At 39.9% G+C, this 27,322-nt stretch overlaps 1 protein-coding gene across 5 annotated transcripts in view; it reads left to right on the forward strand.

The window, feature by feature from the left end:
- The window catches only part of ADGRG6 (adhesion G protein-coupled receptor G6), a 142,803-nt gene that overhangs the window by 104,548 nt on the left and 10,933 nt on the right, over positions 1 to 27,322 (forward strand). For all 5 annotated transcript variants that reach the window (XM_006932061.5, XM_019831321.3, XM_006932062.5 and 2 more), the window contains 8 exons: positions 26 to 166; positions 2,547 to 2,666; positions 4,319 to 4,364; positions 5,987 to 6,093; positions 9,807 to 9,934; positions 11,094 to 11,362; positions 13,039 to 13,135; positions 15,715 to 15,998. In XM_006932061.5, coding sequence (XP_006932123.2) covers positions 26 to 166; positions 2,547 to 2,666; positions 4,319 to 4,364; positions 5,987 to 6,093; positions 9,807 to 9,934; positions 11,094 to 11,362; positions 13,039 to 13,135; positions 15,715 to 15,998 — 1,192 coding nt within the window. The remainder of the gene's footprint in view (positions 1 to 25; positions 167 to 2,546; positions 2,667 to 4,318; positions 4,365 to 5,986; positions 6,094 to 9,806; positions 9,935 to 11,093; positions 11,363 to 13,038; positions 13,136 to 15,714; positions 15,999 to 27,322) is intronic.

The raw sequence follows: 27,322 nt of genomic DNA on the forward strand, positions 1-27,322 counted from the left end.
ATCAGTGTATCTCTGTGTGTCACAGATGGATTTTGAGAGTGGACAAACCGATCCATTGGCTTCTGTAATTTTGCCTCCAAACTTACTTGAGAATTTAAGTCAAGAAGATTCTTTACTAGTTAAAAGAGCACAGTTTACTTTCTTCAATAAAACTGGACTTTTCCAGGTAAGGTTCATTAAATTGTTTTTTAATTGCAGATTGATTTTCTTTGCTCCAAAGGCAAAATAAAAGTTCGGGTACCTTGAAAATATATCAAGGGGCTTAGAAAAGTTAATATATCGTATCTTCAAAAATGAAACATTTTATCATAATTATTTAAACATTTTATTTCAGGTAATCATATGCTTATTTAACAGATGTGTTCATGTAGGGGTTTTTTTTCTTAAATAAATATTGGATTGAGACTTGCATGGCACAATTAGAAATGGAATTTGTGGAGGAGCTACTATTTATTATTCCTTGTGTTAAATATTTTATGCTCTCCAGCAATTTAGACCTTCAGAGTTAAAGAAATTGTGTGCCAAAGGAAAGGTTTGCTTTTTGTTTCCTTTTTTTTTTAATTCAGCAGGAAGCGCTGTTTACATAATGAGCAGCATTCTTGGCTTTAATCAGCTTTCCCATTAATATTTCAAGTGGCCTTTGGCCTTCACACATCCCCAGAGTCTAATGGCATTGTGCAGAGCACATATTGTCATTTTTATTGGCATCATTTCTAGATACTAGAAAGTTCCCTGCCAGCAAACACTGGTGACCTCTGGTTGCCTTTGAAAGTACAACCAGATCCAGAGAGTTTCACTGGGCCCTTTTTAAAAAATCAAAGTTATTTATTAAATTAAAGATACCAGCGTATATGAAACAATGCCATCTATGTAAGAGAAACTAGCCAAGTCTCAAGGCCAGTAGAATTGTTTCTAATTGTTATGTATAGAGGTGTGGAGGTGTAAGTTACGGGTAAGAAAAAGGAATACCATGAAATCATTTCCCAGAATTCTAAAATGTTAAGACTTTTTTTTTTAAAGGTTTTAGAAACAAACTGTGTAAAAATTTTGAGTAGATTAAGAATGTAATTACTAATTACTCTGAAGGATTTAATAGCTGTGTACGCATAAAACTGCATTGGTTAAAATCACTTGAGGCTTATGATGTCACTTTTAAAAAAACAAAACAGGGACGCCTGGGTGGCGCAGTCGGTTAAGCATCCGACTTCAGCCAGGTCACGATCTCGCGGTCCGTGAGTTCGAGCCCCGCGTCGGGCTCTGGGCTGATGGCTCAGAACCTGGAGCCTGTTTCTGATTCTGTGTCTCCCTCTCTCTCTGCCCCTCCCCTGTTCATGCTCTGTCTCTCTCTGTCCCAAAAATAAATAAAAAAACGTTGAAAAAAAATTTTTTTAAAAAACAAAACAGAAATGCAGTAGGTGTCACAAAAAAGTCACGGGTGGTGGGGCTCTGTTCAGAGGAGAGGTTGCACCCAGTGGGAAGGATTTGGGTTAGAACTATAAGAATCTGTTATTGTTTCATTTTGAGTCCGCCTTCTCCATGCTACCTTTCCCTTCTCCCTTGGCATCTCCCCATCAACGTATCATTAGGAAACAGATGCTTGGTTTTTAACATGAATTTATAGCAGAGTCAAAAAATGTTAAGGGTTCTGTGATAACTTCCCTAACACAGTGAACACGATATGCGTATTTTTTAAATAAAAGACAAGGTATCCACAAGCCATTGCCGACTTTATTGAGCATGATCACACTATACAGTATCCTGCATGCCGAGATTTTATTTGGCATGTAAGAAATCCTGTAATTATTCCCAAACAACTGATTTATAAGCTGCAATGGAGAAATGCAGGATGTTTGACAAGAATAACACAAGGGAAGAAGGAATAAGAGGTGATCTTGCGGAGAGAGACGCTGTTGACCCCAGTCATTCTTCAGCACGAATTCACTGATTTGATTTCCTGACAACCTTGTCTCTGAAGGGGAAGCTATGGAGGATGGCAAGTGTACAGACAGAGAAGGTAGAAGTTCTGGATGGGACCTTCACCCACCAGAATTACATTTAGTTCTAAGTTACTAAACACATCAGGCTATCGGCATGGATGTGAAATCTGAATTGTTAATTTTTGTTGTTATTGTTTTATTTTTCACACCATATTTCATTTATACTTCTGTAACAGCAAACAGCTTCATGTAGTTTTCTAGGGCAGGGAAATGGTCTAATTGTTTCGTGGCTTTTTATGAGTTTATATTATTTCTGGGTTCACATTGTTTCAGATGTTAACCGGCTGACATCAGTCACAGCAATCAAGAGTGAGGTTTTATGAACACTGCCTTACAGCATTGGCTCATAATGTTCCCTCAATGTATTTATTATAATAAGGGAAATAGCAAAGCTCTTTCAGGAAAGCCAGCAATTTAATCTTATAAACAGGATGTTCTATAATTGAAGATCTTAAATGTAAAAAGTGCTGACAGTTTGTGTGTTTGGGGGCACCAAAATCAAACAAAAGTGTACTGAGTGATATAATACATTTTTGTTTTCTTTAAAAGGATGTAGAAACCAAGAAAGGCACCTTAGTGAGTTATGTGATGGCATGCAGTATTGGAAACATTACTATCCAGGGTTTGAAGGATCCTGTTCGAATTAAAATCAAACATACAAGAAACCAGGTAAGAAAATGCTACAAAGAACAGTGGAACAGAGGCAGACCATTTCAGAGAAGTGCGGGGCCTTTGTTTTTTTCTACATGGTGAGAATTTTATTCTGGTACTTTCTCAACGAGGCAGTTTTCCAAAAAAGGGGAGAACGGTTAATCAGGTGGTGCCGTAATGTCACAGTAAATGGTGGCAAATGGAGGGATTCATCCCCTTTAGGATTCAGACATGGGGAGAACAGGAGTGAAAAAAAGGGCCGTGCTTTTTAAGGAACAAACAGTGTATTACTTCGAGAAATTAGATACAGATGCAGTTGCACAATCCTGCCATTAAAGGTTTGGGTTTTTTTTTTTTTTTTAAGTCAGAAATTACTGCTACTGGGAAAGCAGAAGGGAAAGAGGGCAGAGTTAACTCATTTTTTTTGAGAGGTTAGCAGGTTTTTTGAGAGGTTGAAATCTTGGCAAACGTTGCTTTTTTGTTGTTGTTTCATTACCCTTCCTATCATGTTTATTCGATAAAATTATATGGGGTTTCTTTTGGTCCCAGGTGAGGCTAGGCACAGTCTTTCCCCTCTTTTACAGAGGGTCCCTCTCTTGATTCTGCTATTTGTTAGGCAACGCAGGAAGCAGGCAGGCAGGAAGCTGGCTGATAAGGACTAAGGCTTGGAAGTTAAGTCATCTAAGAACTAGCCTTGCTTTGTCACTGGGCCCTCTGAGACCTCGTTGTTCTACCCTTTGGCGTCCCTTGTTTCAGTGCCTTCATCCATGAAGAATTTTTTTTTTATTGTGGTAAAATAGGCGTAAATCATATTTACTGTTTTAACCATTTGTAAGTGCTTTCACATTCATGATGCCATCCACTTCGGGAACTGCTCTGTGGTCCCCAGCTGAAACCGGCAGACCCTCATGTAACAGCTTCCCTGCTCCCCTCCCCTGGGCCCCACACCCACCATCTTACTCTCCATCTCTGTGAATTTAACTACTCGAGGCAGCTCATGTAATTGGAATCATATAGTATTTGTCCTTTTGTGACTGGCTTATTTCATTTAACATAATATTTTCAAGGTTCATCCATTTCATACATTTTTAAGGAAGCATGTATCAGAATTTGCTTCCTTTTTAAAGCTGGATAATATTCCATTGTATATTTATATAGAGAGAGACCTAAATATCTCTCTGTATATGTATCTCCCACATTTTTTATCCATACATCATCCGTCCATGGGTACTTTGATTGCCTCCGTGTTGTGGCCATTGTGAGTAACGTTGCTGTGAACGTGGATGTGCAAATATCTGTTTGAGTCCCTACTTTTAATTCTGGGCACATAATCTAGACATAAAGGAAAATTCTGGAGATGAAGTGAAATTGCAATGTAAAGAGCTTTGATAAATGCCAAGAAAAGCTTTTTAGGACAGGACATATAGAGTAACCTTTAGATAAATGGAAGGCGTGCTTCCTTATGGGACTACGGTTGATTTGCAGTCAGTGTCTCGGGACAGGAGATCCTTCTGGACCGCCTGCCATTCTTAGGTGGTATTGGCATGACTAAACCTGGTCTATTTCTTTGCGAAAACCTCAGCATTTTGACTCCTTTCCCATATTCAAATCATAAGATTTTTCACTTATTTTAAACACAATTTCACATGTTTATTCTTATGTTAATATAGGCAGTGCCTCATCCCATCTGTGCCTTCTGGGATCTGAACAAAAATGGTGAGTTTTAAAATATTGGCTGTCTTAAGAACAACTGAATTTTAAACATTGTTCGACACCCCCATTTCCTTTCGTTCCATCCTAACCAGAGTGAGTCACTGTGTAAGTATGACAGCCACTGGACTGCAAATCTTAGCGTAGGTAGCTTGGGAAGTGAGCCTTAATTTCTGTAACTTTTTACTCATTGCAAGAAGAAATAAGTAAACTTGACTTTTTTTTTTAACCAGACAACCTCTTTGATTTCCATTATTTATAAAATACACTATGTGTTTTTATTGCCTGTTTTTAAAAACTTTTTTTAAAGTTTATTTATTTTTAGAAAGAGCATGAGCAGAATAGGGACAGAGAGACGTGGGGAGAGAGAGAATCCCAAGTAGGTTCCTCACTGTCAGCAGAGAGTCCAGTGCGGGGCTCGACCCCACCTAAAGTGAGATCATGACCTGAGCCAAAAATCAAGAGTCGGACACTTAACTCACTGAACCACCCAGGCGTCCCTTATTGCCATGTTTTGATGAATGTCGATATGAGCTCATTCTTGGAAGGACATCTCTAAAGAGACTATTTGATATGTATGAGGCATGCAGTTTAGAATCCAGCTTCCAGATCTCATATTACAGAGAAAGCGTACTAAAGGATTATAAATTTAGAAGTGGTTATATTACACACACACACACACACACAGCTTGAAAGAAATGAACTCCTTCCAAAATGATGTTGGACAATTAAGAGAAAAAGGCAACAGTAACAGATGAGTTACTAGGTATAAGGTGTGGGGATCTCTTTGATGGGAAGGAAAAGCTATGAACCTCCCACCTCTACCCCATAAGAGTCACCTTCCCTTGGGGATCTGCAGGGGGATTATCATGGCCACATCAAACCAGCCCCAGTACAGGCTGCTGCCTGGTAGAAATGGAGTCTGAAGGTGTCCAGACCCCTGTTTTTGATATGCCTTATCATAACTGGGAAGTTTTTTATTGTTTGGTTTCTAGTTGCACAGTTTTGAGAAAGTCCTGATTTACTGGACACATAATTAAAAATGATATCACCTTGCAGTCTTAAGATATTCTTTAATTATATGAGTCGCTCATATTCCATATCCTGCCATAAAAGTCAGACAAGGTATGTTAAAGGCATTTATAATAAGTTGCCACCCTGCATGGTTGCTGTGTATGCAAAGTGTGTTACAAGAATGCAGACTTCTGTCCTCGTGTCTACAAAAGCAGAGGCGGACACACAGAAACAAATGTTGATCTTCAGAGACTTCATTTGTATGTAATATGTTCAAAAGGGGATATTCTTTTCATGGAAGTTTATTTTGTAATACATACATTAAAACCTAAACTTGAATCAGACTTTTGCAGGACCCCAGAGGCACTTCAGTAGAACGCAGTTGCAAACCACTGACTAGGATAAACTCTCCTGCCAACCCAGCACTAACCTTCCATGATTCCGGGAATCTAAATCATGCTAAGTATTGGCAGAATTAAGAGTAGTATCTGTTTTACTGCTAAACTTAAGGCAAAAGAGACTGAGGCATATTTTCCTGAAGAAGCTAATGTCTGTTATAGAAAAGGAACTGGCCTGCTATTATTTTCACACTGTTTGTGGACTTCTTTTTACAGAAGGTTCTGGATTTTGGAACACATCAGGATGTGTGGCACACAGAGGTTCAGATGAGAGCGAGACGGTCTGCTTATGTAACCACCTCACACACTTTGGAGTTCTGATGGTAGGGGAGGAATTTCTAAACTCATTTTGAAATGATATAACTTGGGAAGGCATACTTCTTTTCATAAGTCAGCCTTTTTAGATGATGTGTTTGGGGAATTATTTCCTGATAATTGTAATCTGTGCCTTGAATCTTGCTAATTAGCAGAGATCACATATTTAAAATATGTAACAGTAATTATAGAAAAGAACCCTACCTTTTTTTTCTATTGTATTAACAGTGATGATAAATAATCCTAGAAACAGAAAATCACCACGAGACCCTTGAATTAAGAGAGAAACAGAGTCGGGGAGACAGAGAGAGGAAAGGAGGAGGGAGAGAGAGGAAACAAGGGAGAAAGAGAAAATTTAAAGAAGAAGAAAATGTTGGTTTTACTAACATGGAAAAGAACTGTGAAAAGTTTTATAAAATATCGTTCTTGCGTTATCACTCATTATTTTGAATGTGACTTTATAGCAGGTACTGGGCTAGGTGATCCAGTGGTCACCCAAAATTATGTGCCCCCCAAGCCCTGCTGGAGAGCACAGCCTGTTAGGACAGACTAGGGACTAAGGCAACAGGGAGACCTCAGGCCTGCAAGAGAGTTGATGGGCATGACATGTCTCTTACCACTAGGCCCTCATACTACTTTTTCCTTCCTTCCTTCCTTCTCTTCCGTGGCCCTGTTTTTATATCATTAGCCATCCCGTCCAACAGTTTTAAACCAAAATTAGATCACACTAACATGTTTTTTCTCATCCCACCAAATTTTTGAGAGCCACCCTACATGCAACAACTTATTTGAATTTTTCATCCACAGACTTAACACCTCTGCTTTATGTCTGATACACTTGTGCTCTTAGAGATAATTTTCTGGTGCGCAGCATTCCCTCCACACTGTAACAGAGCCACTGTTTCTGGTATCTGGTATAGTTCCAAAGGATCATTACCAAAGGATTTTTTAATGGTGATGGCAGCAGTGTGTGCTGAGTCAGTAAAGCTCTTTAAATTGGAATCACAATGGTTATGTTTCTCCCCTCCCTTAGGTCTCACCCCCACTTCCCACGGGACTGGGCGGGAGCGGTGAGGGGCTGTGGGGTGTGGCATTGGGCTCACGAACCCACTTGGCCTAGGTACATGGCCACTGCCATATAGCAAGCCTGCAAGTAATTTTCCTGACCGTCCACTGCATAAATGGCCTGGGGGATAAAAACAAGGCCTTTAAAAAGGTGACAATCATAGCAAATCACTTTTTAACTTTTCCTAAATACAAATATTTTCTTTACTGCCAGAGCATGAAAATGAACAATTAAACTATGGTATGTTTTCCCTAAGTAATAAAAACAAAAAAACACCCTCAGTTTTAACTGCCATGTTCTCCTTTCTCCAAAACTGACAGTTGACATGCTCTTAGAAATCACTTACTTTGCATCATCCTCATTCAGGTATAAGCTTTAGCTTAATTCATTTAACTATTTGAACTGTGTACGTGTGCATGTACATGCATGTACGTGGTGTATGAGCATGTGTGTTTGAGCATGACTGTGTATGTTGTAGGTATAAGTTAAATAGATAACAGTAATACAATTCACTTTACAGTGGTGACTTATATGTAACCAAAGTTTGGCTTACCATTTCTTTTCATGGTCAGTTTCTTCATCTATTGTTTGAATTTTACTGTGAATTTGTAATTGTGTCTTTTTCTGTTGCCATTTGATTAAATAATTAGTTTTACATATATGTGAATATATGCATTTTTAGTACTATCCTTTCCACCTTGGCTGCTCTTATAAGATTATAAACTGCTGGAAGAAAAACTTTCCAGAATTTATCCTTCCTGGAGGTGTGCCCACATCCTTTCAGCTTTTCCAGACCACCAGGACTTTGTTAAGAGTCTTTCTTGATTTACAAACTCTTTATTAACTTGTGTAAGATATTCCCAGAGTCTAAATTGCCCTATGACACATTTACCGTATGAGAAGTTAAAAAAAAATGCACCCCAGCCCCATAATTCTATCTTCTAATCTACTAACATATGATGGATTTACTGTCCCCTACTACATTTCTTCGTAGTTTAAGATTTAAAATTTTTCACATTAGTATATTTTCGTGTTGGCTAGTTCAGAGGAAAAAATATTCTCATATTCTTCATTCTCAGAAGTACAAAACAATGTGAGAGTTGTGTGTAAATGTATATTTAACTTACACTTTAAATTGTGGTTTCAATCGTGGCTTGCAAGTCTACTGCCTCACCTAGATGGGGGCCATAGGTTTTCAAGAGGTGATGACGAGTCACCTGAAGATTCCTCAAGACCATCTCTCTGTTTCATGAAATCCCGTGGTAACCAAAATGTCAATCAGGTGGCCTATCTGGTGAGTCCACTGGCACCGACTTGAACCCCATCCCATGTACCAGGGAAATCCCAGGTCCTCCCAGTGTTTGGAGAGAGTCCTTGGAGAGAAGGTTTGGGTGAGCCCCTTCTGACCCTGGGCCTCTGTGTCTGCTGAATTCGGCCATTGTGCATTTCTGGGAGCCATTGAAGTGCTGTTACCTGTTTTTTACTGCGTCAGTCAAACCTGAAACAATCCCACATCATCATGTCACATATACATACTCATATGTAGACACCACTTACTGGAGTCTTTGTGTGTGAGTAACAAATTTTATGGACATTTTGATGAAAATTAAAGAAAATTAACACATAGACTGAAAAGCCTATTAAAACAAACTTCCTTTTTCATAATTCAAGACCCCAAATTTCATATCCTGTTTGGAATATGGCCTTCTCCAAGAAGACTCCATTTGTTAACATGCTGCACATTGGAAGTATCTTTATCTTCCAACCAGGATTGAGTGGATGGTCTTAACTCAAGATTTATCCCTAACCCACTTCCCTATATAAGGAAGAAAATAAAGATTTCCCTACCAGGCCCAGATTTGTAAATCTGCTTCTGCACAGTGAAATTAATGCTTCATGTTAATATTCTAGGAAGTGTTCAATTCTTTCCATTCCACAGCCCCTAACACTTTAAATGGTGCCCTTTCAGGTCTACAGAGATTTAGATAGATAAATAAATAAATAAATAAATGAATAAATAAATAAATAAATAAATAAATAAATAAATAAATAAGTAAGTAAGTAACTATGACCTAAAAATTTGTAATGCCTTCTCATTTATGAAAAAAAATAAAGACTACCTAACCCAGTGCATACCAAGCTTTAAAATAACCATAGTTAAGATCCTCAGCACTAAGCTCAGAGGTACCTGACTCTGTCCACTGGCTGGACCCCCCGCCCCACACTGGACAAAAAGAACCCAATGTGTGCTGAGGGCGCACATTGGCCATGGTGGCCTCCATTTGTACTTGTGCCGCTAGCCCTGCAAATGTGAGGAAGGGGCCTGATCATTTGTTAGCCAAGGCAGTGACCTCCTCCCCAATTTCTGGTGGGCGACCAACCCGGTGGTTTTGCTCTTCATGCTATCCCGGTGTGCAAAGAGCTTCGATTACAAGGTAATGATAGAAAGCAACATGGAACTCTCTCAGTAATGCTATGCTTTGCTTTCATAGAATGATCTGTAAGAGTATAATAAACACAAGTTTCCATATTGATTTGCACTGTTTTTCCACCTAAGATTGAGCTAAGATTGTAAGTGCTAGCAATGAACTTTCTAGTAAAACACCATTCTCATGAAAAGAGATTCTTAACATCTGCTTCCCGTGTCTTATATAGGACCTTCAAGGAACTGCCTCACAGATAGATGCAACAAACACCAAAGTTCTCACCTTCATCACCTATATTGGGTGTGGGATATCTGCCATTTTTTCAGCAGCAACTCTGCTGACATATGTTGCTTTTGAGTAAGTATTTTTTATCTGTCAAAACCCAGTGCTTAACTATCCTAAAATGTGAATAAGAAAATTGCCTTTGCTTTTAAAGACACTTACATACTTTTTGAATCGTGTGGAGTGGTTCAACTTTAATGTACAGGCTTCTCATAACATATATCATGCAACACAAATTTTCTAGCTATAGAACCTTGATTTATAATTACTGTATTTCTATGGAAAAATGCATTTAAACCTGGAAGAGATTTTTTTTAAGTTTTTTGACGTTTATTTATTTTTGAGAGACAGAGCACGAGGAGGGGAGGGGCAGAGAGAGGGAGACACAGAATCCAAAGCAGGCTCCAGGCTCTGAGCTGTCAGCACAGAGCCCAACACGGGGCTCGAACTCACGAAATATGAGATCATGACCTGAGCTGAAGCTGGAAGCTTAACAGACTGAGCCACCCAGGCCCCCAAACCTGGAAGAACTGATCATCGTATAAATAAAAATTGTATAAAGTGCTTTTTTACCTGGTAAAAGGTGAAAACTTGTGCTTCACAGATCTTATAAAAGTAGTCCTGAATCAGAAACTTTTTTTTTTTAAAAAAAAGGATCCCTACTTCATTAAAAATCAAGAAACCTCCCAAAATTTTAGGGAAATTGTTTTTTTTAAACAAAAATCTCATTGTTATAACTAGAATTTTTCTTTAGTTAAAAAAAAAATTCAGGGGCGCCTGGGTGGCGCAGTCGGTTAAGCGTCCGACTTCAGCCAGGTCACGATCTTGCGGTCCGTGAGTTCGAGCCCCGCATCAGGCTCTGGGCTGATGGCTCGGAGCCTGGAGCCTGTTTCCAATTCTGTGTCTCCCTCTCTCTCTGCCCCTCCCCCGTTCATGCTCTGTCTCTCTCTGTCCCAAAAATAAAAAAAAAATAAAAAAAAAATTCAATCTGTTGAAACTAATTGGAAATTTGGAAAACACTTAGAAACAGCTTTGAAATAAAATTAATATTAAAAAAGTTATAATTTGCCAAATACTCATAAATATCTTTAAATACTCACAAGTCCCTTCCTCCCCGTGGGGCTGCATTGCAAAATGATGCTATGTAACCTATTACAGAGCTTTATAGAAGATATGAATTTACCACCTGTGCTTAAAAGATTATTCGTTCTCCTCTTCCTTTTTCCCTTTGCAGGAAATTGCGAAGGGACTATCCCTCCAAGATCTTGATGAACCTGAGCACAGCCCTGCTGCTCCTGAATCTCCTCTTCCTCTTGGATGGCTGGATCACCTCGTTTCACGTGGAAGGCCTTTGCATGGCTGTCGCTGTCCTGCTCCATTTCTTCCTTCTTGCAACCTTTACCTGGATGGGGCTAGAAGCAATTCACATGTACATTGCCCTGGTTAAAGTATTTAACACTTACATTCGCCGATACATACTGAAGTTCTGCATCATTGGCTGGGGTAAGCCGCCTCAAAAGTTTTGGTTCTGTTTTTACTGTCACGGAAATTGCCAGGTTCTCAGAGGAAAATCCTATTTCAAAAGACTAGTGCTGCTAAAAGAAACTTCAAAATTGTCAATGATGAGGATTTGATATACACATCCCAAGGCAGGGATGGTATTTTTAATTTTTTTTTAATTTTATTTTTTATTTTTCAAATTTTATATCCAAATTAGTTAGCATCTAGTGCAACAATGATTTCAGGAGTAGATTCCTTAGTGCCCCTGACCCATTTAGCCCATTCCCCCTCCCACCACCCCTCCAGCAACCCTCAGTTTGTTCTGCATATTAATGAGTCTCTTCTGTTTTGTCCCCCTCCCTGTTTTTATATTATTTTTGTTTCCCTTCCCTTATGTTCATCTGTTGTGTCTCTTAAAGTCCTCATATGAGTGAAGTCATATGATTTTTGTCTTTCTCTGACTAATTTCACTTAGCCTAATACCCTCCAGTTCCATCCACGTAGTTGCAAATGGCTATTTTTAATTTTTTTCATGTTTATTTATTTTTGAAAGAGAGAGAGAGACAGAACATGCATGCATGACTAGGGGAGGGATAAAGAGAGGGGAAGACACAGAATCTGAAGCAGGCTCCAGGCTCTGAGCTGTCAACACAGAGCCTGACGTGGGGCTGGAATTCATGAACTGTGAGATCATGACCTGAGCCAAAGTCAGATGCTTAACCGACTGAGCCACCCAGGTGCCCCTTGTCTCTCTTTTTTATTTATTTATTTATATATTTTTTTAATGCCAGAATGGTATTTTAAAAAACTGTGCAGCCATCCTTCCTTACTAAATTCAGGAGTAAAGGAAAAAAGCTTTAGCCTCCTGAGTCACCACAAACTTATTTCCTGTGACCAACGCCAGCCCACCCAAGTCTGAAGAAGCAACTGGCAGACAGTGGTGCCTTTCCATTATGTTTGAAAATATAAAGGCCAGCTCAGACTGTCCTAGCTATCCTCACCCTCTAAACAAATGCCCGTGTTTTGGAACCAGTGAGAGAAGGTTATTTTTGTGTGTGCAACCAGAATACTAGCCAGAATTCTTGACTTGAACTTCTTAACATGATTCCTCAGCTAGGCATGGATGGTAGCATTAGCCTGTTTGAATCTTCTAGATGGACTTCTTTCTTTATCTGGCCTCTTATCAGAGCAAGCATTTAGAGCTTTTTTTTTTTTTTTTTTTTTTTTTTTTTTTTTTGGCAGCTGTCAATATAGAAGTATAGGACATTTCCAAGGTGCTGCCACCATTCTCAGAGGCACTAAAAGCATTTTTCAGGGAATTAGGGTGGTGTGGCCTTCCCCAATGAAATATACATGAAAATGTGTATTTGCTTCAGGATTCAGAATAAACCAGATTCTGGCTCGCTCATGAGTGCCAGTAGACAAACAGAATACTTAAATATCTGTCATTTAAGAGTGGGTTTTAATTGTTGCCAGTTACAGTTGGATGTTTGGTGTGAAACAACCAAAGAGGGAATTTTATTGTTGTTTTGAATCAAGTTGTCAGTTTGAAAACATTTGTTTCTGTGATGTGGAGGGTTTTCTTTCTCTTCTTTTTTCCCCCCTTGCCATTATCAGTCACATCAAACAGTTCCAGATGCTTCAGAAAAGTTACTTATGTCATGGTCTTTCTGTAACAGGTCTGCCTGCCTTAATCGTGTCCATTGTTCTCGCAAGCAAAAACCAAAATGAGGTCTATGGAAAAGAAAGTTATGGAAAAGAACAAGGCGATGAATTGTAAGTAATAAAAACTTGTTGGGAATTTGTTTGTGGTGAGTACATATCCTTTGCTTCCTAAAGTTTAGTACAAGTTTCCAGGCCAGTAGTGAGCCTCGTATTTTGGAAGGTTGGAATGCATTTGCACGCCTTAGCTGAGGTCTCTGTTGTCTCGCAGCTGTTCAGCTGGGTGCCCTGTCCTGTGAGCTGCTTTTCCATGGTGACCTGTGCTCTGTCACCTGGGAGACTGACAAGGAAGTCTGTTATATGCTCTGCTAGGCTCAGAAGACCCATTCTCTTTGAGGAGATTCTGTAAGGCTCCCTTTCCTTAAACTCGCACACATCTTCAAGAAAATCAAATCAGTGTTTGTATTTGGAAAATTCCCTTCACACTGTGGGATCGTTGAGGCCAAGATTTGCATATTGTTCATGTCTGGCAGTTCTCTCATACTTTATCTAGCCAATAAGAGGTCCTCAATAAATATCTGTTGATTGAATGAATTATTGATGCACCAAGAGCTTACTCCTGAGATGAGGCCTGTGAGGCCACATTTCTGTGCACATTTCATGCATGGATAACTCGTTCATATCCAGTCAGTGTCCAATCTGTGCCCCGTTCCCTCATGGACTTCTTTCTCTTATCTTTCCAAAGCAGCACTCAAAAGACCCCACAAGAACTAGCAGAAAATAAAGGATCCAGGTCAGGCATTTCAGGATCCTAAGGGGGGGCTTCTGTATGTGAAGGAATATTAGCTCCAGAGATAAGCAGCATCATTTGAGGGATTTTTATAATAAGATATATTAAAAGTAGAAGTCAACACATCAGTTCCTAAACAAGGGAATTTTGCAAGTATGTTAGTCAAGTCTCACAGGACTTTAAAGCACATTTAGTAAGTTGCTGTGCCATCAATGGCTGTCATTTATCGAGCATTTATTCTATGCCGAGAATCACGTTAGGTTCTGGGATTCAAGCTTGCTCAAGATAGCCTTTGCCTTCGTGGCAGTAACGTGCTGGTGTGGGACACATAACCCAGAATGGTAGCCATTTACTTGAGAATTTTAAGTTGAATTTAATTGCTTTAAATAAATGATCCAATTTCTGAGGCACCTAAGAACTTTGATGGTGTTAATTAGGAATGGGGGCATCTGCAGATTGTGGTGTTTGTCGACTTTACTCATAGGACACTTTATATAAGTATGTTTTTTTTTAATTTTTCTTAATGTTTATTTTTGAGAAAGAGAGACAGAGCATGAATGGGGGAAGAGAGGGAGAGGGAGACACAGAATCTGAAGCAGGCTTCAGACTCTGAACTGTCAGCACAGAGCCTGACGCGGGGCTTGAACCCACAAACCGTGAGATCATGACCTGAGCTGACATCAGACACTTAACTGACTGAGCCACCCAGGCCCCTAGATGAAAGTAATTTAACACACATGGTATAGTTTTTAAATTACTTTCATCTCAGTGTGCCTGGGATGGCTCAGTCGGTTAAGCATCTGACTCTGGATGTCAGTTCAGGTCATGATCTCATGGTTCATGACTTCAAGCCCCACAATGGGCTCTGCACAGTTAGTGGGATTCTCTCTCTCTCTCCCCCCTTGCCCCCACCCTTCCACTGCTCCTTCTTTCTCTCTGTCTCAAAATAAATAAATATAAATAAAAAATAAATTGCTTTCATCTATTTTCTGATCTATATATACCATTCTGAATATCAAGTATATTCCTCCTTATCTCATAAAGATGTAATTGGTGTAAACTTTTTAACTGTTCATGAGAAGTGTCCCTGTAGGAATATCACAGTTTTCCAATAAGGTCTTGCCTCAACTAGGCTAATTATGTTAATAGGAATTATTCTGCAGCAGTAATGGAATCCATGATCATGTGTGTCTTAAGTAGGAACTGGCTCTTTCCACATGACAAGAGTTGTAGAAGTAGACCACAGCCAGCACCGGTTTCATGACTGAAAATGTCAGGGCCAGCGATTCTGCAGTGATCTTGGCCTTTGCCTCAGAGATGTAAAGGGAGAGCTGCAGCTCCAGACCTTGCATTCATGTTGGAAGCAGAAAGAACAAAGGAGGGCCTTGCCAATTCAGTTTATTGAGAATAGCTCTCCCAAAAATCCCGTAGCAGATTTTGCTTCCGTATCATTTTGTAGAACAAATGTCCACATGGCCACCACTTAAGTGCAAAAGCGATTGAGAAAATGAGTACTTAAATTTCCCACTCTCGGAATGCAGTCACATAAGAGAAAGGGGGGTTAGGCATGGTTTTGGGGGAGCCAAGAGTGTCTTCACACAAAGTCAGAATTCAAGATGCTACTTCATTTTCTTTTTTAACTGTTGATTTGAATAACTAGATATTAAGATGATGGCTATCTAAAACAACCCCCCCCCCAAAAAAAACACAGACAAACAAATAAAAAACCGTGTAAACATCAAAAAAGAAACTGCGGCCCGAGAAAATGAAATGACTGTCTAAAGACACCGAGAAAGGGCCAGCTGTGAAATCTGCAGAAGTCCAAACTAAGCCAGGAGAAGTCTTAGGTAAACAGAACATAGTAATAAATCTTTTTCTTTCTTCTTTCTTCTTCTTCTCTAAGCTGTTGGATTCAGGATCCAGTCATATTTTATGTGACCTGTGCTGGGTATTTTGGAGTCATGTTTTTCCTGAATGTTGCCATGTTCATCGTGGTCATGGTGCAAATCTGCGGGAGAAACGGCAAAAGAAGCAACCGGACCCTGCGCGAAGAGGTTTTAAGGAACTTGCGCAGTGTGGTCAGCCTGACGTTTCTGCTGGGCATGACGTGGGGATTTGCTTTCTTTGCCTGGGGACCCTTAAATGTCCCTTTTATGTACCTCTTCTCCATCTTCAATTCATTACAAGGTAAGGTATATGGTACCTTGGTGATATCTGCATTCTAATGTTATCGTGTTTGCAAGCAGTTTCTCTGTGGGGCCGATGCCGTGCTAAGTGTCCACTGCATTGTTCCAGGTGATGAACACAGTCCCAGGTACAGGGCACTCATTAAAAGGATCTTGAATTTTTTGCGGTGATGTGTGTCCCAACCACTTGGAACAGTGCCTGACGGATAGTGAGCGCTCAATAAATCTACATGATTATATGACTAAGTGGGGAGTTTAAAGGGAGGCACAGACAATATTATCTTCTTCACAGTTTCGCTTAGTATCCATGTAGATGTAACATGGCCCCGAAGAATTTGTAGAATCTATGCAGGAACAGAGCAATTCACCTTGATTCCTTGGCTCCTTGGATTTCAAAATAAATACCAATATTCTAGTTCAGAAATGCTCATTTTCTTATGAGATAGAGCAGTTAGCTCAACAATTTTGCAAACATTTGCCAATGGCCTTCTTTGTACAGAAGTCAAAGGCTTCCTTCAAGGAGTTTCCTGTCATGCTTCTGATTCCATAACACATACCCGAGTATACTCTATGAGGACTTCAGCGTTTAAACTTAAGTAAATATAAGTCATGGTTTTTGAAAGCTGAGTGACATTCTTTAAGACATTGGATGTCCCTTGGGTCATTGATAAGCTCCCTGATGTTTAGAAGCACGGTGAGGCCCACACTACAAAAGGAAGGAGGTGGCAAAGCTTGGGATTTTTGAGTAGGGCAGTACTACAGGCTTACCAGCAGCACCTGGCCATGCCCTGGTAGGTGTGGGGGGAAGGAGGGCTAAGGAGAGCTGCGCTGATCTGAGCTGGGGTGGACAGCATGGGAGGATGCAGGCTTGCTCATCAAACTCCCCAAACGAGATGTCTGGGCAGCTTCTCCCCTACAGGTGCGTTCTAAGAAAAGCTGGTATTTACCAGCAGGGGAGTGTTTACCGTTTCGTATCGTACTATCGTATCGTATCGATACTTCGCTCTGCCTCCTAGTTTTCCCACCAGCTCGTGAGCTCCTGAAAAACAAAACAAAACAAAACAAAAATCTGTCATGAAGCAGGTGCTCAGTGATTGTTTGTTAAATGAATAAATGGATTGCTGGATGAAGAAAGGGGGAAGCAGCTTTGGAGATGGCTTAAATCCAACCTGAGACTCTTCTGGCATAAAGAGGCATTAGTTCAGCAAATTTTATTCAGGTTCACTGTCCCATAATAGAGGAAATATGTGGGCTCATTATCTTTAGTAAATAGAATAATAAGCCTGGAACACCCCTCCTAAAGATGGAAACTGGATAGGTAGCATTATGAACACATCTTCATTAGGATCTAGCTTTGTAAAGTGAGCATTCCCCTAGTTAATCTCTTCTATAATATACAACTTAAAGTGCCTAGATAAATATTGACAGAAATGTCCATTAACATTAGAAATTCCATGGTTTTATGTTTCGGGCCCATTAATCTGCCAGCCCAACCTTGTTTTTGCTTTTAGAATTTCCTGGCAGTTTCAGTAACCTTCAACAGCTACAGTTGTCTGTTCAGCTCTGTTTCCATTAATGAGAATTGGGATGTTTTATTTTTCCCAGGATAGGTCTCCTGTCAGGAGGGAAAAATGTTCTAAACCATCATCAAGTCACAGTTCTGCATGAATCGCTAACTTTTAAGACTGATGTTAAAATTACATAAAATCAGATTTCTGTACATCCCAGGGACATTAAAAACACTTCCTGAAAAGGAAATTTACATTAAAACACAGTGGTCCAGAGCACACGAGGCCACCAACAATTGCTTACTGGCCAGGTCTGTACAAAAACTTGTCAGGACGCTACAGAAAGTCGCTTGATGGTTTTTATTTGAGTCACTTTCTGAACCGTCTAAGGGAGGCTTGGCTGTTGTTGAAAGTATATGCTTTATTCAAAGATGCATATAGAACCTAGGCAGTCTAGAGAAACAATTCAGTGAACTCAGGTAGTACTTAGGCAAACTACTCTGTCTTTTTTATTCTTTCTGATATTTTTTTTTATTCCGGCAAAAAAACCAAAACCAAAACCAAACAAAACCTTGACACGATCCCACTTGTCTCACGGATTTTCTATTCTAGTAGGAAAGACTGACATTAATCAGATAGTCACCATAGGAAATGTAGCTGGTGGTGTTGGGAGCACATGACAGAAGCCGTGGTGTCTAAGCTGGAATCTGAAGGACCAGCAGGGATGAATGAGGTGGAGGTGGATGTAGAAACAGAGAAGGGATGATTCCGGGTGGAGGACACTCCGTGTGCAAAAAACCTGCTATCATTAGTGATTATAGTGTATGCCCCAGGAATTAAAAGAAAGTTCCTATAACCAGAGAACCAAGAATGAGCCGTAGAGTGACAGAGTGATGTGCATGGCACAAAAGGGAGCCTGGGGCTGGACCATAAGGCCCTATATTTTGATCTTTCTAAGACCAGTGGAAAGTCTTTGAAATCTTTTAGGTATGGAATGACATGATCAGATGTGCATTGTATAAAGATGAAGCTGGGCCTATGGAGAAGGGATTAGAACGGCCCAGCAGTGGCTGTATGGCAAGCAGAGAAGAGGCTATTCCAATGGTCCGGGTGAGACAAGGCAGTGAAGTATTTTAGACTGCAGTAGGGACGGGGGAGCTGGAAATACATGAACGGAGTCAAGAGAAATTTTGGAAGTATGCTGCCCCAGGACACTCATCACTGGTTTGCTCATTAAAGTAAACTCTTGGGTGCCTGAGTGGCTCAGTCAGTTGAGTGTCTGACTCTTGGTTTAGGCTCAGGTCACGATCTCACGGTTTTGTGAGTTCGAGCCCCACATTGATCTCCACGCTGACAATACGGAGCCTGCTTGGGATTCTCTGTCTCTCCCTTTCTCTCGCCCCTCCTCCACTTGTGCTCTCTCTGTCTCTCTCAAAATAAATAGATAAACTTAAAAAAAATTATTTTTTTAGAATGGTCAGGGTGAGTGGTCTTCTTGCTTATGCGATATTCTAGCTAACTGAAGCCTATCGTTATTAGACTCAGCAGTGGCCAAAGATGTGGAGTGTAATACAATATTATGAAAATTAAGTTTATGCCAAACAGATTTTAATCTCAGATGTAGCTTGTAATGAAACATCTGAAAATCGGACCCCTCACCTTTTAGTGTTCTAGAGATGCTGTGTGCAGGAATGACAGGTGTCCAAGCTGGGTCTGTAGTCAGATCGGGGCATCTGTGTCACATGAGTGGCTTTGGCGAACAGGTTTCTTTCCATTTTTGTGTATGTCTTCAAAACTTTGGTTCAAACATGCTAAAAATCCATTTTATCTTTCAGGACTCTTGGAAATAAATGCATGTATGGATGTGAGGGTGCCCAAACACACATATACATGTATGATCATATGGGTGCTTACATAAATTTACATAGCCTACATATTAAAAGGTTATACATGCTTTATTTTTATATTTTATTTTAAGGGTCAGTTTTAATATGTATTTTTGTTATTTTATGAATTTTTAATTTTTTATGTACATTTACAGCCATACAACTTAACTGCCAAAAATGGTGGTATCAGAGAATTATTATAATCTGTGTGTCACAGCTTAAATTTTACCTACTTGAATAGGCAAATGAAATCATGAATTGAATCCAGCTTAAGCCTAAGTCTATTATTTTCTAATTTTTCACAGTACATTGCTTTGTTCTTTTTATTTTTTCTTCTTCGCTTGAGTAAGTTATATTTTAATCAGTCCACTGATTTTTTTTTCTCTTAAGATGAAAAGATAACTGTGTCTTCTCTTGCCATGGTGGGGTTGCATATCTGTTCTTACTGTCTTTGCTGCTTTCACCAGATAAACTGGCAGATCACTGCATTTGAAATTTTAATTTTTTTCTGAAGAATACAACTTGAGAAAATGGTATGGTGTACAAATTGCTATTTAAAAGGGAACAGATGTTTGACAAAAGCATATCATAATTCACATGCCTGGGAACATTAGCCTACACTTCAGGAAAAACAATGTAACTCATTTTAAAGAAGTAAAAGGCAGTTCCCTGATTGTTGAGAAGGTCTTGGCCAGAGTCCCCTTGGGCACCTCTGTCCCTTAACCATATTGACATACTTGTAGGATTAGATTATTGTCTGTGATTAAATAAGTGCACATAGTTGCTTATAATAAAAGCGATAGAGGTTCCTGGGTGGCTCAGTCGGGTGAGCATCCAACTCTTGATTTCAGCTCAGATCATGATCTCACAGTCCTGAGATCAAGCCTCACATTGGGCTCTGCACTGGGCATGGAGTCTGCTTAAGATTCTCTCTACCCCTCTCCCTCTGCTTTGTCCCTCCCCCAGTTGCACATGCGCATCTCTCTCAAAAACAAAATAAAAAAAAATTGAAGTGATAAACAATGGGGCGCCTGGGTGGCTCAGTCAGTTAAGAAGCTGATTCCTGATTTAGGCTTAGGTCACCATCTCATAGTTTGTGAGTTTGAGTCCCATGTTGGGCTCTGCACTGACAGTGCGGAGCCTGCTTGGGGTCCTCTTTCTCTCTGTCTGCCCCTCCCCTATTTGTGCTCTGTCTCTCAAAAAATTAAAAAAAAAATTTAAGTGATAAACAATATCCAGACTGTATGTTTTTTTTCATTAACTATACCAAAATATTTGATACTATCAACTAGATTAGGTTTTTTCAACACATAGGGAAGTTTAACACTCCTGGCAGGTTTATCAAGATCTGTAATTAGTCCCATAACAAGAACTTGGTCTTCAATTTTCCTTTTCCAAGCATGTGAATTCAACAATATTGATTGCTGGTCTTGGGCACAATCAGCCCATCTTTTATAATTCTGAAAATATAAGCTGCCATTGCGAACACACAAGGTTATTATCAGTTTATTCAGAGATAATGTTTGCCATTAATTTGAAAATATGAAGATACCCAGAGCAACAGAAATAATTTATATTTTCACAGTTGCATTGTGGCTTACAAAAAAACTCTCACACAACATCCATGATTTGATGTAATTCTTAAAACAAGCGTAGAAAGTCTGTACCCAAGAAAGAGGGTATTGTCTCCATTTTATAGATGAAGAAACAGGCTCAGAAGAGTTCATGACTCCCCTAAGATCAGTTGGAATCGACAACGTAGTATTTATAACATAGCATATTACATATTAGGGGATAAAGCATAAGAAAAATAAATCACTGCCCTTTCAGTTTTTTGTTTCAAAGTTTCTAGTGAGTATCTGTATCCATTGAGAAGATCCATTAGTAATTACATGTTTAATGAGTAAATGGTAATTTACTCTTACCCTTATTCAGAAAAAAAACAATTTAGGGACATATATTTATTAGTATTATTTTAACCTTATTGGTAAGCTAAGAAAATTAAATCAAATTAAGGGTCAGGAGCCTCCTGACTGTTAAACTGTGCTGTAATCACATGTGCAACATTAGGAAATCGGTGCCAAGGTAAATAGAGGAACCACCTTTAAACCCTAACATCTGAGACGACATCATGTTGGCTGAGACGTTACACACTGCAAGGAAATAAATTACTCATCTTTTGGCACGGCATTTTCTGCCACAGAGAAATAATTTTCTAAAGGGCATCTTGGTAGTATGAAAGCAGGATTCAGGAGGTTCCCAAAGAGAGCCATAAACCCAGCCCCGCAGCCAGCTGGCTATGTCTATGTGACAACAGAATATATGAGCTGTTCAGAGACATGGACTCAGGCTTGCTGGGGGACTTAGAGGTAATCTAGACCATTCGTATCGAAAATCAGTTATCTAGAGCATGCATCCTTTTTTGCCCACATGTGGTTTGATTAATTCTTGATTGCTTTTCCCATCAAAACTCCAGAACCACTTGTGCCTGTGGACCTAAGATACCATTCACTCTTCATTACTACCCGCACTGAGTCTACCCTGCATCCCTGAACTTACCTACATCTGCAATCTTCCCCCTAATTGTGACTCTGGATCTTTATTATCCAGAGTAAGAAAAAGTTTACTGAGGCCATTTGTCGGAATTTGTTGATGACAGTCTTGCTCCAAGTGTCAGTTGCTTTTAGCTAATAAAGCACTCATTAGGAGCAGAGGACCTGAGGTTTTGGTTTTGGTTTGCTTTTTTTTTTTTCCCTCCACCACGGCTTCTCGAAAATGACCTTTTAGAGCCGCAAAAGAATGGCAATATGTGCTGTCCTGAATTGTACTGTACAGATTTCATTTTTATATCCAAGGGGAACTGTTCCTTGGCAATTATTTTTTTTCAACTTTTGATAATCAGGCTAAAGATCTGAGAACATCCCTTTGGCTACTCATTTTACATCTGCCTCAGAAAGCCACAGTCTTTGCCAGAATCAGCCAAAGAGAATGAGTCCCATGTGGGGGCCAAATTCCTAGCCAAAATATTGAGGCTCAGGATTTTTTTTTCTAAATACATAGTTAAATAGCTTTTTTAAAGACCAAGGTTAAACACAGACCATAACATCTGCAGCGAATATAGTGCCAGTACTTAGAAGGAAGTTTATTATTATTTTTTTTTTCCAACATTCTGCTTGAAGGTGTTCTCAGGTCAATGAAAGGACTAGATATCAAAAACCAGATCCACTTTTTTTTTTTCTAAAGAGCATGAGTGGGGGTGGGGGGGTGGGAGGAGGTAGAGAGCAGAGGAAGAGAGAGGGAGGGAGGGAGGGTGGGAGAGAGAGAGAGAGAGAGAGAGAGAGAGAGAGAGAGAGAGAGAGAGAACCCTAAGCATACTCCATGCTCAATGTAGAACCTGACTCGGAGCTCAATCCCATGACCCTGAGATCGTGACCTGAGCCGAAATCAAGAGCTGGACGCTCACCAGACTGAGCCACCCAGGCATCCTCCAAATCCACTTTTTGATGAGAGTTTTCAGAATGTTTCTCACCCCAAGTTTAGATGGTTCTTAGAGGTGTCACTGCATCGTATTTGCTGACCCAGCTTTGGCCTGTGGTGTGCTTCCCTGGGGGGATCTGAGGAGGTGGAGTTCCTTACCTTTTCCTCCTTGACAATGCCCAAGGGCAGCCCGACAATGCCCAAGGGCAGCCCCACCCTCCCACACCCTTGGGACACCATCCTCTGTCAGGATTGAAAAAGTCATTTATTTTAAATAAGAAAATTTCAAAATTTGCTGAGAAGTAAGACATCTTGAATTTGCATAGTGGTCTAAATTTAAAAAAAATTTTTTTAATGTTTATTCATTTATTTTTGAGAGAGAGAGAAAGAGAGGGGAAGAGCAGAGAGAGAAGGAGACACAGAATCCAAAGCAGGCTCCAGGCCCAGAGCTGTCAGCACAGAGCCCGACACAGGGCACAAACCCATGAACCGTGAGACTGTGACCTGAGCCAAAGTCAGACGCTTAACCCGCTGAGCCACCCAGGAGCCCCTAAATTTTTGTTTTTTTAGTGATCAGATACCTCTAATTAGCGAAAGATGGTAGTAAAAGGAAAACAAGGGTGAGGGGGGATGGGTGGGTAGAGAATGGGTGAGATATCTCTTCATTTAAAATTGGTTCAAGTTTTTGTTTTTCTTCTTGTTCCAGCATGGGATCTGAATCCATGTGAGTAAAATAAAGAATCAAGGCAGTTATCAAGCTTAAGAAACTATTGCTAAGGAACTTTGGCGTGGATTCATTAGAGCAGTGGTTTTTCAGGCTAAAATACACCCAAAGAGGGACTGACCATCATGAGCTCTGTTTTGTGAGACATGAAGGTCTCATGGAACTAGCACTAACCTGTCAAGATGAAGTAAAGGCTTTAATTCTGATTCAAATCTTTTCAGCCATTTCAGCTTCCAACTTTTATGGACATTGTTCCCTACTCCCTGGTCAGTTAAATAAAGCTGTAAGTCAGTGTGAAGAATAAAGGCCAATTATCCTGGTCCCTGGTCACAGCTTAAAACCCTTCCCAGAAAGCTAGAAGAGCATATTTTTCCAGGTGGTGTGGAGATACTCTTTGAGGTGCTGTGTGGTTGATAGGAATATCCTCAAAGGGAAAATATTTGCTAGAAAACAGAGCATAGACCGGGAAGAGAAATCAAACAGATTCCCTTGGATGTCAGTGTAGAAGTCTAAAGTTTTATGATTTTAGTTGTGCTTCTGGCACCAAGATCTATAAATAGATCAAAAAACAAAAAACAAAAAACAAAAACAAAAACAAAAACACCATCCCTCAGAATTGAGGAGGGAATAGCCCTCTGTTTTCTCACTTTGGCCTCCAGATTCCCTTGGCTCTCCTGCCACATTTCTCCTCCTCCTTTCTGAAGTGTTTACAATTTCTTTCCATACTGAGTATGTGCGTTCTTCCAGATGCACATACCTACCACATTTCCCACAGTTGAACTGTAGAAGGGATGGTTTGTCCTGTAAGAATTTGGGTATAATATTTATTGTCAGACTAATTTAAATTCACATGAAAAGGTCTAGTTCCTATGACTAGTAAAATAACCTATTACGAGAACCCTGTTCCAATTTAAAATGGAAACGTATCTCAAGGCTAAAGAATGAGCATAATACTTTGCCATTTAAAAATATATTGTCATAAGAATTCTAATTTTTCATGCCTGTCATCTAATTTTGTCTCGTAGCATCACAATTCATAGTGGGGGATGGAGCATTTCAGTGACTGCTATCACAGCAGTTTAGAGGAGATGTTCAGATTTTGAATCTGATTTGTATTCCAGTGTCTCTTGAATTTATTGGATGCCTGTATATTTACTGGCAAATGCAGATGCTTAAAAATAGGCAATGTCATCTTATGCCATATAATTATAATTTAGAACAGCACTGCACAATCTAAAAAATTGTTTTATTAAGCCAGTTTTATCTTATCCTTAACCTCTTCCTCTGTGACTCTGGTCAGCATCAGACCCTCAAAATAATTCACGTTAGCATCCCAGTAAGGGTGACAAAGCGAATCCAAGAATTAGTTCTCTCCCAGTGTCCTCGAAACACCAGACATAACCTCTGAAGTTTTTTTTTTTCCTCCAGTAGATACGACATTTATAAAATTTGCTGAGTGTAACGCAAGGGAAGCAACATCTGGCAGCTTTCACCTTCTGCTCTCAACGAATGAAAATCATTTACTCAGTGGGAGGCCCTGTCGCCAGAGATGCTTGGGAAAGAAAGTTTCTAACTGAAGTTTATAATCTCTTCCAGCCCTAATATGTGACTTTGCTAAACAATTGTTTAAGAACACATGGAGAACACATAGTTACCTGTATTTTCAGCTGTGTGTCAAAAATACGAAACCTACAGATTATGCCCCAGTTAACAAAAATAGAGTAAACCGAGGCAGGGGCTCCTGAATCTGTCACTTGTGTTCACCTTTCCTCAGGCATCCATGCCTCTTGCTCCCTTTACTCAGAAACTGCCACCACCTCTCGGAAACTTAAAAAGAGCTGTTAACCAGTTTGTATCATTTATACACCTTGACTATTCACACTACCAGTGATAGTAAACGGCATGTTTACTTTTTAAAGGGATTCTGTGTGTCAGCAGACTGCATAGGGAATTGGAGTTGTAGGTGCGGGAAGGCTTTGAAAAGCCACCCGATTTCATCAGTCAGTGTGAAGGTGAGATCCAAACCCAGTGATGTCTACCCCCTACTCCCCAGGAAGGTGGATTGCCTGCAGGTATCGACTCTGAGGGTTTCAAGTGTGGAAGAAAATCCTCTCCCTGCTCCGAGATTTGTCGTGCCTGGGCCAGGCCAGTCTGCAGGCAGGTCTCCTCTCTCTAGCTACTCCTGCCCAAGCAGACTGGCACCCTCCTGTCCATAGCACAGGACCTTCAGGAGCTGTGTGGGTGCCTGTTCGTTTGTGGTCAGAATGACTGGAATTTGGTTCATATTTATTAGAGGTTTCTTTTAAAGTTAGAACTTCCGGGGTGCCTGGGTGGCTTAGTCGGTTAAGTGTCTGACCGGCTCAGGTCATGATCTCACGGTCTGTGAGTTCGAGCCCCGCATCAGGCTCTGTGCTGACAGCTCGGAGCCTGGAGCCTGCTTCAGATTCTGTGTCTCCCTCTCTCTCTGACCCTCCCCTGTTCACTCTCTGTCTCTCTCTGTCTCTCTCTGTCTCAAAAATAAACATTAAAAAAAAAAAAATTAAAAAAAATAAAAATAAAAAAAATAAAGTTAGAACTTCCCAGAGCGCCTGGGTGGCTCAGCTGGTTGAGCGTCCGACTCTTGGTTTCAACTCAGGTCATGGTCTCATGGTTCAGGGGTTTGAGCCCTGCCTTGGGCTCTGTGCTGACAGCATGGAGCCTGTTTGGGATTTTCTCTCTCCCTCTCTCTCTCTGCCCCTCCCCCAGTCACACTTGCACTGTCTCAAAAATTTATAAAAAGTTAAAAAAATATATAATTAGAACTTCCCTACCCTCTCTGATATCATTCCAGACAAACAACTAGGTCACTAGGATATATTTCCTTCACTGATTACTTTATTAAGAATAAAGTAGTAATGGGGTACCTACGTGGCTCATTTTTACGTGTTTGACTCTTGGTTTCAGCTCAGATCATGATCTCAGTTTTCATGACATCTGACAGTGCAGAAGCTGGTTGGGATTCTCTCTCCCTCTCTCTCAAAATATATAAATAAACATTTTTAAAAAGAAAGTATTAGTAATAAAAATAATAGTTTTACTTATATAAATATATATAAAAGATATAATCATAAAAAAATAATAAAATGGTAATATTACTGATGCCCAGTATTACTTCATTTAGGTCATTGTACATCTGTTTATACCCCTCATAGATAAATGCATTTACATTTCCCAGGAGTTTTTTAATAGGCTACTTGTCCATTTGAAATCGGTGACCAGTAATTTCAGTAGGAAGTTATAGAGCACCTCCTAAGTGTCAGGCACTCACTGATGACCAAACAAGAAATCAATCCCAGAGGAAGAGACTCAGCCGTGGTCCTTCACTGCAGTCCGGGCCCATCCAGTAGGCTCCTCTTCTAATAGTTCACGATGTAATGTATTCTATAATAAGATTTTGAGCCATTTTGAGTTACGATATTAAACCATAAAAACATACACGCCTAACTTTAGACATATTTTGCAACTTTCACTATATACATCAAAAGAGAGCACTTTCAGTACTTTTCCTAACTTTTCTGATTGTATACACTACAGTGTAATTTACAGTTTTCTTGATGAATGCAACACATTAAAAAAGAACAGATAAGTCAATGTCCCTTAAATGTACTGTCATATTTTTACTTTTATGCCTTTCCATGCTAAACATTTCACTTCATGAAAGCAATAATCGTCTACCTTGTTGACTTGTGAA

The sequence above is a fragment of the Felis catus genome, chromosome B2, assembly GCF_018350175.1.
Source record: "Felis catus isolate Fca126 chromosome B2, F.catus_Fca126_mat1.0, whole genome shotgun sequence".
In the NCBI taxonomy this organism is placed as follows: Eukaryota; Metazoa; Chordata; class Mammalia; order Carnivora; family Felidae; genus Felis; species Felis catus.